At 44.5% G+C, this 16,285-nt stretch overlaps 2 protein-coding genes across 2 annotated transcripts in view; both read left to right on the top strand.

The window, feature by feature from the left end:
* The window catches only part of LOC311486415 (zinc finger protein 385A-like), a 28,944-nt gene extending 20,297 nt beyond the window's left edge, over nt 1–8,647 (top strand). The window contains exons 4-8 of the mRNA XM_084542259.1: nt 3,864–4,053; nt 5,505–5,825; nt 6,265–6,452; nt 6,591–6,677; nt 6,785–8,647. Of these exons, the coding sequence (XP_084398385.1) occupies nt 3,864–4,053; nt 5,505–5,825; nt 6,265–6,452; nt 6,591–6,677; nt 6,785–7,012 (1,014 nt within the window). The 3' untranslated portion in view covers nt 7,013–8,647. The remainder of the gene's footprint in view (nt 1–3,863; nt 4,054–5,504; nt 5,826–6,264; nt 6,453–6,590; nt 6,678–6,784) is intronic.
* Nucleotides 8,648–14,471: 5,824 nt separating this feature from the next.
* On the top strand, nt 14,472–16,271 carry gpr84 (G protein-coupled receptor 84). Its single transcript, XM_084542076.1, has one exon. It carries the CDS (start codon nt 14,972–14,974, stop codon nt 16,166–16,168), a length of 1,197 nt encoding a protein of 398 aa, XP_084398202.1. The 5' UTR covers nt 14,472–14,971; the 3' UTR covers nt 16,169–16,271.
* Nucleotides 16,272–16,285: the final 14 nt, after the last annotated feature.

Here is a 16,285-nt window from a genome sequence, read left to right as displayed (position 1 = left end):
ATGTCACGTCTGTGTTATCCGGTGGGACGTCTGAGACGGAGCCACCTGTTCTGTCCGGCCTGCTGTTTTACTTTACGCGCTGTGCATCTGCTCCTCCGCAGCTCTACAGCACTTCCCCCCGTAACCCGAGAGACTGGGAGCTTAAAGCACGGTGGACATTCTTTAATAATGAAGGAATACTCTGCTTACAGTACAGCGCTTGGCTTACTCATGCGGTCTGGGCTGTGCTGCGGGTCAAAGGCAGACTCTTTATTCTTCATCAGCCCACATTCGGGGTCGTGAGACATTAACGCGCATTAATACCAATATTTTTCTTCCGTGCTCCCGCCCGAGGGAGGCTGTTGTTTAATGGGAGCTGTCGAATATAAAGCGAAACGGGGCAGATTGGTTGATAGTGGTCATCGAGAAGCAGGTGCTTCTGACTGCTGCTACACGGCTAGTCCCACATGTTGTAATTATAACGCTGCAATTCATTTCAGGCCACAGAGGACAGATTAGCCTGCCAGTGCTCAGCTCGGCTCTGCTGCAAGGTTGACGTCACACCATGCTGCATTAGCCGTCGTCACCACTGCTGTACCACGCTGGACACTTCTCTCTCTTTCTCTCTCTCTCTCTCTCTCTCTCTCTTCTCGTTCTCCTCGGGCAAATGCAAAAATCACGTTTCATTACTATCTCCCGTCTAACTTTTTCCTCGTCGGTATGTCTTCTCTCCGCGGGGTATACTCTACACTCCTTCTCCCCCTCCCTGTCGCCGCCGTCTGTCCCCAGTACAGAAGATTCGGCTGCAACGCCAGCTCTATCTGCTTTCTGTGCCCATGTCGCTCTACAGATAAAACATCAAAGCACATCCGGCTCGGGGAGAAAAAGGACTTTGGCGCCATTCGCAGTCCCGCTTTTGCTTTTCAGTCATCCGTCTAAAGACTCTTCCGTTCTGCTTCTCTCAGTCCGTTTCACCCACATAATTCATATTTTATCCCTTTTTATTTAAGACTATTTTCCTTTCCTCTCTGCTCCAATGTCCGGACGACCTCAATCGATCGTGACTGTGACCTCTGATCCTGTCGAGCTTTTTTATGCTCGAACTGATGGCGGACCTTCATCGATTTCTTAAGACCTAACGTCGAAAGTCATTAGGACAGTGAAAGTATAAAAGCTCAATCGGAAATTAAAACATCTGGGGCAGCACGAAGTCTGGATTGCAACAAGGGGAAAGAGCATTGGGTATTTCTCCCTCCTGAGCTGTCTGCTGTCATTTGTTTGTCGACTTGTAGGCCATCTCCTTGTCTAATTGTAGGGCTTTGGGGAGCAGCAGCCAGAGGAGTAGAGTTACACAGGCAGAGCTATATCTGCCTTTCTGTCATCACCAATCAGGATGAGGGCTATATGGGTAACTATCATTGGCAGCTAATACCCCGGGCTTAGAGAGGCATCCTGGACACGTCCCAGTCGCCCCAACATGTAGCCTACCATACGCCTTGTGCAGGTCCCTCAGCCACATAATGAAACATATCTAATCTAATTCCGGATAATGTTTGCTTGTTCATACACATGCACGAACAATCACTCACATGGTCTTGTATTACTCTTTTCACGAGGAGCTTACAGGAGCTATATTTGTGAGCTAACACCTCAATCTTTTCTTTGATTTCATTTGATGATGACACGCACATTTATATCTGGACTTGGAGGGTATCAGCCCTGTAAGTATTTTCATATAGGACCTGGTTCACGTCCAGTGCCGGTGTTAAATGCCAGGGCAGTGGAGCAAAACTGTAGAGGAACAACTGCAGGAGTCGTTGCAGTCGACTACACACATTTTTAATTGTAACAACAGTCTTTCCCAGATCTTAAATGTTTTTTGTCGTCTAAAGGCATAGACACCATGACCTACGTACGTAGCCTACGAGGGTGCAAGCCATTTATGCTTGTGCATTCGTCACTCTGGCTCACTCTGTTGAAACGCCATCCAAACGCTAGCTTGTTTCTACTTCCCGCTTCACGTTCAACGAACGTTTGCCAAAATTTCACCGTAGACGAGTCGTACAAATGTCTGTATCCCAAGACCTCCTCAGTTAACCTTTCCTCGATGTGTTCCATCTTTATTGATCCAAAACAATCAATTTGAAAATTGCAGAGATGGAGAAGCAGCCGGAAATACTAAAGCGGAAACAGTCTACTATCACAGCTCTTGCGGCCTGCGTCGCAGCGGCATGTAGTTACATTTCTGGGGAGGTGCACGTCAGGTTACGGCGTTAGGGTCTAGGTATTCTCTGCACTGTCGCCGTAGCTACAGCGTCAAATTGGCTCAGAAGCCTAAACCACCTATAAATCTAAATGCATCTGAACCAGAGTTGGGTTGGCATTATAAATATCTCCTCCTAAGCGCATTGCCACATGTAAGCTATTGTAGAAACTGCATCTGTCAGGTCGCGGTGGCAACAATCATTCCAAACATGAACCTCCCCAGGCCAGATGTTTTATCTCTCCAATAAATTCTGGGTATACTGAATGAGTGGAGAAAGGTGTGTGGTGTGATAAAAGAGTAGCAGCAAGGATGAAAGGAAAAGATTACAGGACAGTGGTGAGAGCAGCGATGTCGTATGGTTTTAGAGGCTTCGGAGGAGGAAGATGTTGAGGTTTTCTCTGGGCGTGACCAGGATGGATAGGATCTGGAATGAGTACATTAGAGGGACAGCTGAGATGATGAAGTTAGAGAGGAGAGGCTGACATGGTTTGGACATGTTCAGAGGAGAGAGAGTGAATATATCAGTGGAAGGATGCTGAGGTTAGAGCTGCCAGGCAGGAGGAGGTCTACAGGGAGACCAAAGAGGAGGTTTATGGTGAGACGGAAGCAGATCATTTGCTGTGGCGACCCCTGAGGGGAACAGCCGAAAGGAAAACAAGACACCAGTCCTTGCAATCGGCCTTGCCCAGCAAAAACTCCAAGGTGAGGTTCCAAGGAGAGCAGCAGCTCTGCTCCGAGCTCCCTCCACCTGTTTCTAAGGCTGAGCCGAGCACGTTATAGAAAAATAGCGTTTGGGTTATAGAGACTATTGTCTATTTTTGTGGACACACGTTGAAAAAGGCTTTAGATTAATCCAGTTTAATTTGAAACAGCAGCAGCAACAGAAGATCCTTAATACAGCTCAGATTTGGCAGCAGGAGAGTGAACAGTGACACTAGTCTTATCAATGAGAAATTAAAAATAGAACAAATGGAAATAAATCCATGCGTTGTTTACTGGGAATCCCTTGTCCATACAGTAGAAAGGCAATCTGAATCCAGTGGGAGAATGTCAGACTCTAACAAGGTACTAACAAGAGTTAAATTCATTGAATGGCTACTAACCGTTAATTAAATAAATCAAAAATGGAGTTTGATTAAAGGAAAAAATATATATCTAAATTATAACAAAGTTCGGCACAGATCCTCTTAAGTGCAGACTCATGGACACAAACTTTTCTCTCAGTAGCTGACAGTCAGCTGTCGACGGCCCCCGCGGGCCCTTCAGCCCAACTTAGATTATCCCACCGCTCAATAATCATCAACAGCTCTGCAGGTCAGTGCAGTGATTACACCGGTGGAGAAAGGAAGACAAGAATATTCCTGGAGGCTAATCTTCCCTGACAGCCTCATCAGCACATCACACTCTCAAACCATATAACCTCATTAGCCTTTTGCTTGAACGCACCGTTTAAAAAATGTTAATGTTTAGTTTAACATTTATTTAAGCAGGCACATGTGTTCACGGGTCGTCAATTTGAAACATCAACAATCACCGTCTTTAACTGATGGTCACTACAGAGTTAGTTAGGAGTTAGTGTAGTGTAGCGTATCTCTCATATGTCTCATTCTTTTGCCAGAGCCAGGCAGAGGCCCACTATAAGGGGAACCGACACGCTCGAAGAGTGAAGGGGATCGAGACGTCTAAGACAACGCGTCTCCAAGACGGTGACAAGCAGCAGCAGCAGCAACCTCCCCCTCCGGCGTCGCCCTCCCCATCGACCCCCTTGCTTTCCAGCCCTGAGCCTGATCCTAATCATCACAAGCAGGGTGAGCATCTGTTAAATCTGTCAACAAAATGGCAAAATGTGCACAACACGGATTCTGTGTGAACTGACGGGATGTTGTTATGATGTAGCCCGGCGTAGACAAATTCTGTTCTAATCAGAATATGAGTCTGGTTTCAGGATAAACAGAGAAAGAAAATACCTCTTCATGCAATTGGGCAAACAAACAAATGTCTCAGATGACCTGTAAATACGTCACTTTTAAGTGTAGTTTATACCTCTGTGGAACACACACGTAGCCTACACCGGTGCGAGCTATTTATACTTGTGCACTCGTCTGGCTCATTCTGTAATAACGCCACCCAAACACTAGTCGGCGCTGTGTCTTTTTTGCCAGTCGGGTTCATTTTTGTTTCTACTTCCTGCTTCACTTTCAACAATGGCGACTGAAACTTTCGCTGAAATTTAGCCCATAAAAATGATTTGTATCTCCGAACCTCCTCAGTTAACCTTTCCTCGATGTGTTCCATCTTTAACTGATCCAAAACAATCAATTTGAAAATTGCGGAGATGGAGAAGCAGCCGTAAACACTAAATCAGAAACATGCAACAACCAAGCGGACTAATCACAGCTCTTGAGGTCTGCGTCGTAGTTACATTTCTGGGGAGGTGCACGTCAGGCTACGGCATCAGGGTCTGGACTGATGCCGTAGCTACGTCGTCAGATTGACCCAGAAGCATAAACTGTGCATTACTCTTCTGTCAACCACAGCTTAAAGTCAGCCATTATTAAAACCAGGGGTGTCAAACTCATTTTACATCTGATCTGATGTCCTTTCTCCAAACATTTTATGAACAACTTGAAATTTCTTGCCATCTACTGTTTAGTTCTCTGTCCCAGAGTTGTTGTTACTTCTATAACTCTGACTAAAACAGTGTCACCCCTGGTGGACAAATTAGGAATAGCAGCTACTTTTATAGAAAAATTGCAGTTAATTAATTCAAATTCATCCCTTGGGCCAGATTGGACCCTTTGGCGGGCCGGTTTTGGCCCCCGCGCCGTTTGTTTGACACCCCTAATTTAATCAATCCAGCAGATCAATATTAGTTTCCAATGGAGCGGTCCCAGACCAACTTCTCCATCCACAAACTCTCCAGGCTAGTCCTTAAATTCTGCAAACCCCTGCAAATCCTGTCTGACGAATGATTCCATCGCACAGTTCAATGACGAGTTGAACTATACCAGCAGAAAACAAAAAAAATCACCAAGCTTCGTCAAGCCAACGTGTCAGCTCACACTGTGCGGGCCAGACCTGCTGACAGGCCCAGATGGACCCACGCAGCAGTGTGTCTGACCTCGGGGAAACAGAGGGTCGAGTGCAATAATAGTGCTGGAAAAGACACGTTATTGTTTTCACACTTCATGATCATCAGGGTTGGAGGGTTAATTGCACGGTTTACCGACCAGAAAACTTTGTTCTGTTCTGTTTACAGACGACCCTCAGTCGTGTCCGAGCTCTAGAGAGCCACTGTTGACCCCCAGCCGCCTCCCAACACCCACACTGAGCTCAGCGGACTCAGAGTGCCCCCTGTTGCCTCCTGTCAGCACACCTTTGCCGTGCTCTCCCTCCCCCTCCGCAGCCCTCACTGCTGCTCCCGTGGATCCGGCAGCGCCTGCTCTCTCTGACACCCCGTCCCCGGCGCCCAGCCATTCTTCGGGGGAGTCGGAGGAGGAGAAAGCCAAGAAGCTCCTCTACTGCTCCCTATGCAAAGTAGCTGTTAATTCCCTATCACAACTGGAGGCACATAACAAAGGTTAGTCCAACGCAGCTTTGTCACACCAGCGAATATTCACAAACTTATGCAAAAAGCTTTCAGAAGCGTCACAGTAATTATTCTTTAGACGGATCCTTCAAGTGTTAGACGCACTGTTTCACTAAAAGGTGCATTACTGCCACTAAGTGGTAAGAATGGAAAGTTAAAAACATGGCTGAATTGGTTGTAACTGTAAATGTGTGCCCACCTACCACCCACGATAAATATCACCTCTTTTTATGCAGTCCTGAGAAAACTCTTACATCTCTCATGCAGTCCTGTCTCATGATTTTTTAATGAAGTTTGCCTAGTTACCGCTCCAGTGATTCTCTTGCCCTTGAAAACAGCAGAGAAAAGAGAAGATCAGTTTTGCCATAAGGCCTCTTTAGCATTTAGCACATGCTCACTGAAAACTGCTGTGTCTTTTTCCCGCTGCCAGGTACCAAACACAAAACTATTCTGGAGGCTCGAAGCGGACTGGGGCCCATTAAAGCGTACCCACGCTTGGGTCCCAAACCCAGCCCCGAGCAGGGAGGGGAGCCGTCCTCTGACCCCGACACTCAGGAACGCACCTTCCACTGTGAGATCTGCAACGTCAGAGTCAACTCTGAGCTGCAGCTTAAACAGGTGAGACAGCCGGACTGAAAAAGAGCCCCCTCCCCACCACCACCACCACCACCACCACCACCACCCCCCTCCCCAAGCGAAATTGTTATACTCCGAGCAGCCCTCAATATCCAATATCTTTCTGATTTCATGCTGCAGCATATATCTAGCCGGAGGCATCGGGATGGAGTAGCAGGGAAACCTAATCCTCTTCTCAGTCGGCACAAGAAGCGCACAGACTTTATGGTATATACTCACAGTCTCCTTCATAAAATCACAGTATCGTTCTTAAATCAGATCAGTTCGTCTCACGTTTACTTATCATGTGATCCTTCTTGTTTTTTCCCCAAAAGGAACTTCCAAAAACTCTGGGGGCCGGACTTTTACCAAATCCTCTGGCTGTTGCCGCAGCGATGGCCGCTGCAGCATCCTCAAATCAGCTGGCGCTACGTCACCCCGGCCCGGCCTCCCACCCTCACCCCCATCACCACCTCCTACAGGGATCACCCCTCAGCCTCCTGAGGCCAGCCCCGGGTCCCATCCGCACCACACATGGACCAATCCTCTTCACTCCTTACTGACGTGGAGAGAGAGAGAGAGAGAGAGAGCGAATCAGGAAGAAGCACACTGTGACTTGGAGGTCGACGACCACGTGAGAGCCAGATCGGCCGGTGTGGCTCCAGCTGGTGTTTCAGTGAAATTATAATAATAGTAAAAAAAAAAAAAAAAGTATGACTCTTCATGGTGCATTGTGTAGAGGGATATGTTTTCATCCTCTCAGCGATCAGACTGACTGTTCAGAGAGTCTCAAGAGGAACTTCTAAACAAGTCTCTCTCAAGCACGTACTCCCTCGAGCATCCTCCAACCTACAGCTGACGACATCTATCACGTGAAGCACCGCACCGGACTCTAGACCCTACCTCTCCTGCGTTTTTAATGTTCACCTCTGCAACCATTCATTTCATTTCCAGAGCATTAATATTACCAGACGTGACCACTGGGCTTAGGTTTAGTAGCTGTCGCCGACGGTGGCTGGCATCACGCTGCAGCTGTCACAAGGGTGGTGGACTGAACCACTGTTAAGTTCTGCTTTTGTGGCCCAAGAAGAAAACACAAGGGTACCCATAATTTCCTCACCACTTCTGCAATATCATGCAAATATTTCTCTGTGTTGTGGGTCTCCATGTTCTGGCTTATATGGTCTGTTGTTTCTTTTTAACTCTGTGGGACAGAGACAGGAAGACGAAAGGCAGATTGGCAGAATTTCCACTACGTCTTAAAACCCGTTGTCGTAGCTGTCGTCTGGTGCGCCATGCAGCCATCAGAATGTTTTGACACGGCCCGTTTTAAAAAGCATTCAGGCTGGAGGAAATGATAATAAGTTAGTTCCCTTTGAGATATAGTGAAAAAGCTGTCGACCGCAACCATGAGGCGGCAGGTTTTCATCTGCAGAGAGACCGAGAGGTTTCAGTGTCTTAATGGGATCCACTGTGAGACGGCAGGACTATTGTTGCTTTATGATTTCAGTAGCAGGACTATTGCAACATGTGCACATGAAAAAAAAAAAATTAAAATCTCACCGCAATGTCGTAGATGAAAAGAGGAAGCAGTGAAATGACTGACACCAGCATTATGCTATCAAAGGAAGAGAAAAGGACCACACAGATGCAGAAGCTGTATGCAACAAAAAATAAATAAATGTTTTTGATAGCATTATAGACCCATGCAGGTATTAAAAAATAAATAAATAAATGAATAAAAAGTTTAGTTTGTCTGCTCTGCCTCGTGTACTCTACGTCACCCAGTGAGCAGCCCAGTGAAAACCGTCGCGGCGGCCTTTAGGAAACAGAAACCGTAGCAATACCTTAAGCACTCCTGCTAACTTTTCATGTTAACTGCAATAACAAAGAAAAATGTCTACAAATGTGTTAAATGTTATTTAGAAGACGTGTGTTGAAACATTACTGTAATTGTAGATTACTGAGAAGAAAAGAAGAAAAAAAACGGTAGTGATGGTTCACGTTGGGGCTTCCTAATTGTTATTTGGAAACAAAATGAAATCTAAAATCATTAAACTGAATATATGGTTGTAAGAAATGGTGATTGTTTTTTTCCCCCCTTGTTTTCTATCATTTTAAATATTAAAATGCATCACATGAATAAATTAATTTCGTCATATAAGTGGATTAGTACTCTGATCGTGTAGCAGAGAGAGATATAGAACATATTTACAGTTTACAGTGTTAATACAAGACCATGAGAGTGAGAGAAAATAGCAGTGTCAGTTGACCAACTTAGTAAAACACTGTGCACATACACCGATCAGCCACAACATTATAACTACTGACAGGAGAAGTCAACAACAATGACCATCTTGTGACAGTTCAATGTTCTGCTGGGAAACTTCTGGACCTGGCATTCATTGGTGTGGATGTTACTTAGACATGTAGCACCCACCTAGACCAGACCAGACACCCCGACCCCATAGCAATGACACTCCTTGATGGCAGCAGCCATCCCCAGCAGGATGCAGTCTGACACAGACACACACACAAAACAGTTTAGGAACAACTCAAAAAAACATGAAGAACAGCACAAGGTGTTGACCTGGCCTCCAAATTCACTAGATCCCAAACTGATCAAGTATCTGTGGGATGATCCACAGAGGCCCCTCCCCTCAAAGGCCCCCCCACTAACAACATTCTGTTACCAGACACCACAGGACACCCTCAGAAGGTCCATGTCCATTCTCTGATGAGTCACCACAAGGGAGACCTACACACTATTAGGAAGGTGGTCATAATGTTATGCCTGGTCGGTGTATACTCTGATTCCTGTTAGTTGACAGAATGCTGATGAATCAAACTCTGGCCTGTCTACGTGTTCGTGCCACAGGTTTGCACGTGCAGTTTCCATCGCACCAGGGGTCGTCCCTACACCACCGTCCTGCTGTTTTTCTACCTTTTTACAGACGAGTCCAGATTGCATCACAGGCTCTGCTCCGCTACAGGCTCAGTCGCCGCTCATCCAAGAAGAAACCAGCATCGTCGACCAGGCTTGTGCACAATTCAGAATTTCAGAATTGGCCGCCATTCAATTCTCGAGTTAGAATTTGAATTGAATTGACTCCGCCCCACAGGAAGTTGAATTTGAATTGGAGTTGGAATGACGGGAAGTGGAATTAAATTCATGGCAATTCAAAGAAATTCCACACAGTCATACAACAGAAAGAATGTGTTGAATCTCACATACAATTACATTAATTTTGTAATTTAATAGCATAATGTCATTACACATAACTAGTCACTCCTCAACCCTGCATACATTTTGTTCCAACATATAGATAATGATCAAATTCTTGAAATAAATTACTCCCTCAATGTTTGATTAGTTTTGTTCAAAATGTTATTTTCATTTCAAAGTAATCAAATAACACAAAGTCGTTGTAAATGCAGTTGTCATTTATTCCAATGCAAAACTCATTGAGCAACACTGTTGCATCTAATTCTCAATAGCTCCTCAAATGTTTTATCATTGAGTCTGCACCATTGTGGTCTGAATATCTTTCCTGCAACACTAAAGATTCTCTCAACAGGTGCAGAGGAAGCTGGTATGGCAAGATATTTACAAATGACCTTTTAGGCCTGCTATTATTTTCCATGTTGCTGTTATTACAGGTGTTAAATCTATAAACGTTTGTAATCTGAAGTTGTAAGGGACTTCTGAAACTTAAAAAGTCCGGTGTTGACCATCAAATTGTGTAGAAAAGAAGCTTTCAAACAAATGTCCACCTCAAATTGTTTGGCAACCATTTTAAGTACTTGGTTAAAGCAAAGCATTCTGTGATATGGAGTCACGTTCCATTGTGTTCCACAAAATTCCAATTCCAATAAATCAAACTTAATTATGTGTTCTGTGACTAGAGCTTTTAACATTCATTGCTGGGGGGAAACATTTCCTGTTAATGTAATCTGTACAAGTAGTTCAAACTAATATCATTTATAGAATATGTAATGAAATCATATCTGACATATATTGTAAAGCTTCATTGTTAAACACTTTACTTATGTATATGAATTTCTTTGAATTTGTATTGAATTGCAATTCTGCTTCCTTTAATTCAAATTCGAATTGTAATTGTAGATCCTGTTTTTGACATCAATTCAAATTCAATTCAAATTCAAGAATTGAATTGGAATTTAGGAGTCATTCTCAATTCAATTCTGAATTGTGCACAAGCCTGTCGTCGACTCTAAGTGACCAATGACAGCAGTGTAGACAGAACTTATCAACAACCATGTCCCTGATATTATCCATGCATCACCTGCAATTACACCTGTTTACCAACCTGTCAATAAATCAGCCGTTAAATAATAATTAAATCAAAAAGAGGACAACTCTTCCAAGATAAAATACAAAAAGACAAGATGGTAACCATGGACTTTACTCTGAAGAAATGTATTTATTGGGTTTACAGTCAGAGCTTGATTCTCATTCCTAGCTTAACTCGTCTGGTCGTCACAAACTTGTGAATCCCAGTGCAGCTTGGTAGGTATTGCCGCTGTTGGTGCAACCTGCACCTCCCTCTGGTGGTCGTGTCTCACTGTCAACGTCCCAGTTATCTGTTACAATTGGTCCAAATGCTGTACAATGAGGCATCTAATAGGAGGAGCTAATATAGGCGTATAGTAACTGTTTGCATCCGTACCTTGTTTCAGTTTGCATGTTCTCCCTGTGTCTGCGTAGGATCTCTGTGGGTACTCCCAGCTTCCTCCCACCGTCCAAAGACATGCTGGTTAGGTTCATTGGTGATTCTAAATTGGCCGTAGGTGTGAGTGTGAATGGCTGTCTGTCTCTCTCGGCTCCGCTTCTCGCCCAATGACAGCTGGGATAGTTGCCCCCCACCGCCCGTGACCCTCCAGAGGACTAGCGGGTACAGGAGATAAATGAATATGAATATTTATTAGCATATTTTCCTCTTTATAGCACGTTACACACAAAGTTGTTTTATTGTATGTTACGACCTGTCTCGAAGGCTGCAACATGAAGTGGAGACACAAGACGTACAAAAGGTTTATTTAAACAAAAGGTGAGACACGGTGAGCTTCTGCAATCTTTAGGCCTCTTCAACAACTCCCTTTTATTCACATCTTCTCAGGTGTGGCAGGTTAAAGTAATTAAGCACAAGCACAGCTAATGCAAGGCCAGTGGAGGTGCAGAGGTGCAGGGGAGCGTAACACCTCCCACCCTCAAAAGGGATCCTCCAGGAGCCCTAAAAACACCGGGCAAGTTCTAAAATGTGCACAAGCACCTCATGTGACAACATCAGCTCGACTCTCCCGACGTCTGAGAAAAAACAACATCTACTGCAAGTTAAGCTTTGGACAATCCCCGTCCTCACAATAAAATAAAAAAAAAAAAACTTCACAAAAACGTCCAAAAGCCCCAGACGAGCCCCTATTTATGTTAGGACCCGGCTCACGGGTGGCAACATAGAGTGGACACGCGTGACAGAGCTACAAAAATAAGGGTTTACTAAAAAGAAAACACAAAGGCGACAGGTGAGACACGGTGAGCATCTGCAGCTCTTAGGCCATCGGACTTATTTGTAACCATTTAACCTCTGCAAAGTGTGAATACTTTTTGCAATATTTAGCTTTTTTATGCATCTTACATTTTATTTTTTGCAAATTTTTTTTTATATTGTTTGCATTTGACTCTGTCTCCTTGCACCAGTCACTTTATGGGAGCAACATGATTCAACGACAGCTTTTATTTACACAAGCACAGCCACTGTGAGGCCAATGAAGGTGCAGAGGGGCGTGACATGTAGCTAATGAAAAAAGGTCAAGATCAAGGTTGCATAATGAAATGTGACGTCATTTGCGATGAATTCACTGCGAACAATGCTGAGGCACTTACTATTTCTATAGATGTGTCACCTTAACCCTAGGGTAACAATACAGCATACTGTGTGAGTATGTGTTATTGTACTTCCTCTCATTACTTTTTTACCTATGAAATGCTTCATCACATATTTGTGAAGCTGCAATTTATCAACTCTTTTGTTCTATGTTTGCAGACTAAAGGAACAAGCCACGACAAACTTCTCTACTAGTTGTGCATTTCCTCGTACTCAGCCTGCAGCTCTGACGGCTGATGGGACCGTCACACCACACTGGCCGGGCTCTGAAGAAACAGGAAGTGTAGCAGACGAAACAGAAAACTGCGCTCGGCGTTTGAGCACTTGTGTGCCCACCACTATTTTTATAAGCCCCTGTGCTGTGCAGATGTAAACGCCACCGCAGCAGTTCCTGTGTACCGCCGCTGCAGAAAGAAATATTTAAGACAAAGGGTGCATCAAGATGAATGAATTGTCACAAGATGGTCGATGTTATTCACTTCTCCTGCAACAAACTGCACATTTACTCTGAGGCTGTTTCAACAGCACTACAGCGTACTGTCTGATTATAATAATAAGTATGATGCCACTATATAATATAAATGAATGCCTTCATGCATTAAATCCTGTGCCATCAAATCAATTATGTTACACAAGGCCTGATATGGACCCACTTGTTTCTTAAATGTGTCGCAAATAGTCCCAGGAGTAATTTATGAAAACACAGTTGCTCAGTGTTTCTAGCTGTGACCATGGTTACAGTACAAAATACAATATATAAAATAAAAAACATAAATAGCCTAAGCATAGAGTCATAGAGAAATAAAATGGTTTAAACCCTCAGCATTTAGACTGTATGTGTAGACATCAGAGTATTTTTGTGGAAATTATTCAGCATATCATGTTAATTATTTAGCTGGACAAATTCCTAAGTGTAGTAAAAATGTGGGTAAAGCTGAGGAAGTCCAGTAATATGTAACGTAATTCAGACACAGCAGACTCTAAAATATACTGTATTTCAGCAAGAATCACTTTGTGGCACATTTGGCAATTACTTTTAAATTAGGAAATACACATATATATGTGTGTATCTTGTCGGGAAAATATGCAAGAGTGCGCTTCCTGAATTTAGACGTGAACTGGAAAATCCCTGCTGCATCATATATAAGGTACTGAAGCAACAGAGCAGACACACAACCCGTAAGAGCAGCAGGAAGAGAAGCACTGAGCTCAGCAGGACAAAGCATGACACATCTTCACATCGACTATAAGGGGGAGTGACGGAAATAATTTGAAGGTAAGAACCTCAATTTGGTTTTAAAATAAAATATGGGCTTTTATTTGAAGAGCTGAAAATTATACAGGTAAAAGTTTTATCTAGTTCCAGTTAAATTCTAGCTTTACTACATGCAATGGGGTCACTGACCGGGTCGTGACCTAATTGGACTGAAGTTTTTAAGTTAAAGTTCTGTTTAAAAGAAGAATGAAAAATGTGTACATATATTTTTTATATCTGTACACACATGCACAATAAAACACAATAGAAAACTGGGGACATTTTTTGAGATCCAATAGTTGTTGGATACACACTGTCGCCACCAAAAAAGGTCACACATTCTAATATTTCGTTGGACCGCCTTTAGCTTTCATTACAGCACACATTCTCTGTGCCATTGTTTTGATAAGCTTCTTCAATGTCACCAGATTTATTTCCATCCAGTGTTGCATTTATTTTCCACCAAGATCTTGTATTGATGATGGGAGAGTCTGACCACTGCACAAAGCCTTCTCCAGCACATCCCAAAGATTCTCAGTGGGGTTAAGGTCTGGACTCTGTGGTGGCCAATCCATGTGTGGAAATGATGTCATGCTCCCTGAACCACTCTTTCACAATCTGAGCCCCATGAATCCTGGCATTGTCATCTTGGAATATGATTCATTGATGGAATAACCTGGTCATTCAGTATATTCAGGTAGTCAGCTGACCTCATTCTTTGGGCAACATAATGTTGCTGAACCTAGACCTGAGCAACTGCAGCAACCCCAGATCATAGCACACATAGATCATACTTCATCTGCCTCTCTTCTTACCCTGATGGTTCTCCACTATCCTTCCAGTTTTTAATAATGCGTTGGACAGTTCTCAACCCAGTTTTAGTAGTTTCTACAATCTCCTTAGATGTTTTCTCTGTTTGATGCATGCCAATGATTTGACCCTTCTCAAACAGACTTACATCTTTCCCACGACCACAGGATGTGTCTTTATACATGGTTGTTTAAGAAATGAGAAGCTACTCATTGCATCAGTTGGGGTTAAATAACTTGTTGTCAGCTGAAAGATAATCACTCATGCAGTAATTATCCAATAGGAGGCTCATATATATATGTTTAGTTAAATCCAGGTCCTTTTTTTTTTTTTTTTTTGGCCAGGCAGTGTATACTTGACTTAACGCAGATAACTATGGTAACAACAATATAAAGAAACAAACACAAGGTTAGAAGCAAAGGGTTCATTTAGTGACAGGTTAAAAGGAAGTTGCTAACTTTCCAGTCCACCAATAACTTCCTTCCGCAATGAATTGTGTGTGCCCACTAAAAAGAAGTTAACCACTGCTCTGATTCCCGTTAGTTGACAGGATGCTGATGAACCAAACAAACCAAACGGAGGACGACCTCTTCTCCTGCTACAGTCCTTCAGTCGTAGGCTACCGGTACTTTGCTGTGGTGTGGGGATGTGCTGTGACCGTCACCGGGACACTGGGGAACCTGATGACCATCCTCGCCTTCGCCCTAGACCCACGTCTGAGGACTCGCTTCAACGTGCTCATCGTCAACCTGGCTGCAGCTGATCTCCTGTACTGCACCGTGCTGCAGCCCATCTCGGTCGATTCCTATCTGCACCTCAGATGGCGCAGCGGGCCAAGCTTGTGCAGGATATTCGGCCTTCTCCTCTTCCTCTCCAACTCTGTTTCCATTATCACCCTCTGCCTGGTGGCAGTGAGCAGATATCTCCTGGTGGCTAAAAGGGCTCTGTTTGACCGTGTGTTTTCTAACTGTGGTCTTACTTTACTCCTCATCTCAGCTTGGACAGTCGGCCTGGTCAGCTTTAGCCCGCTCTGGCCTGTCTACGTGTTCGTGCCACAGGTTTGCACGTGCAGTTTCCATCGCACCAGGGGTCGTCCCTACACCACCATCCTGCTGTTTTTCTACTTTTTTGTCGGGCTGGGCTGCGTCGGTGCATTCTACCTGCTCATTTACAGGCGAGTCCGGATTGCATCACAGGCTCTGCTCCGCTACAGGCTCAGCCGCCGCTCGTCCAGGAAGAAACCAGCATCGTCGACTCAAGGGACCAATGACAGCGGCGTAGACAGTGGCGTGGTGAAGACATGTAGCTTCGAGATGAGCAGCCAGATAGACCTGGCCCAAAATGTTGATGAGATCAACTCTGAAGTCAGCAGCCACGTCCCCGATGTCATCCGTGCACCACCTGCAATCGCACGTGCTCCCACCACTGCAGCTCCCTCCTCCAACTCTACAACTTCAGGAGATGATGGCGAATTTAAGCGCGTGACTCGGATGTGCTTCACTGTATTCCTGTGCTTTGTGTTCTGCTTCGTTCCCTTCCTGCTGCTGAACATAGCCGACAAACACAACCGCGCCCCGCAGGTACTGCACATGATCTGCGCAAACCTCACCTGGCTCAACAGCTGCATCAACCCCGTGCTCTACGCGGTCATGAACCGACAGTTTCGGCAGGCCTACCGCGAGCTGCTCGCCAAGGCCGCAGCGCCGTTCACATGCCTCTGGACGCACTGGCAGCCCATCAGACCCTGACTTCCTGGATCTTCGACGTTAAACGTGATGCTACGGCCATGACATATATTACAGCTATAGTGCTATTTATATTCAGCCACGGTCTACTTTAACTGTCGCTTTTCTGTATGATGAGTT

The sequence above is a fragment of the Chelon labrosus genome (genome assembly GCF_963514085.1).
Source record: "Chelon labrosus genome assembly, chromosome: 4".
Lineage (NCBI taxonomy): Eukaryota > Metazoa > Chordata > Actinopteri > Mugiliformes > Mugilidae > Chelon > Chelon labrosus.
Note: the sequence above shows the minus strand (reverse complement) of the source record. Positions and strands in the feature narration are given on the sequence as shown.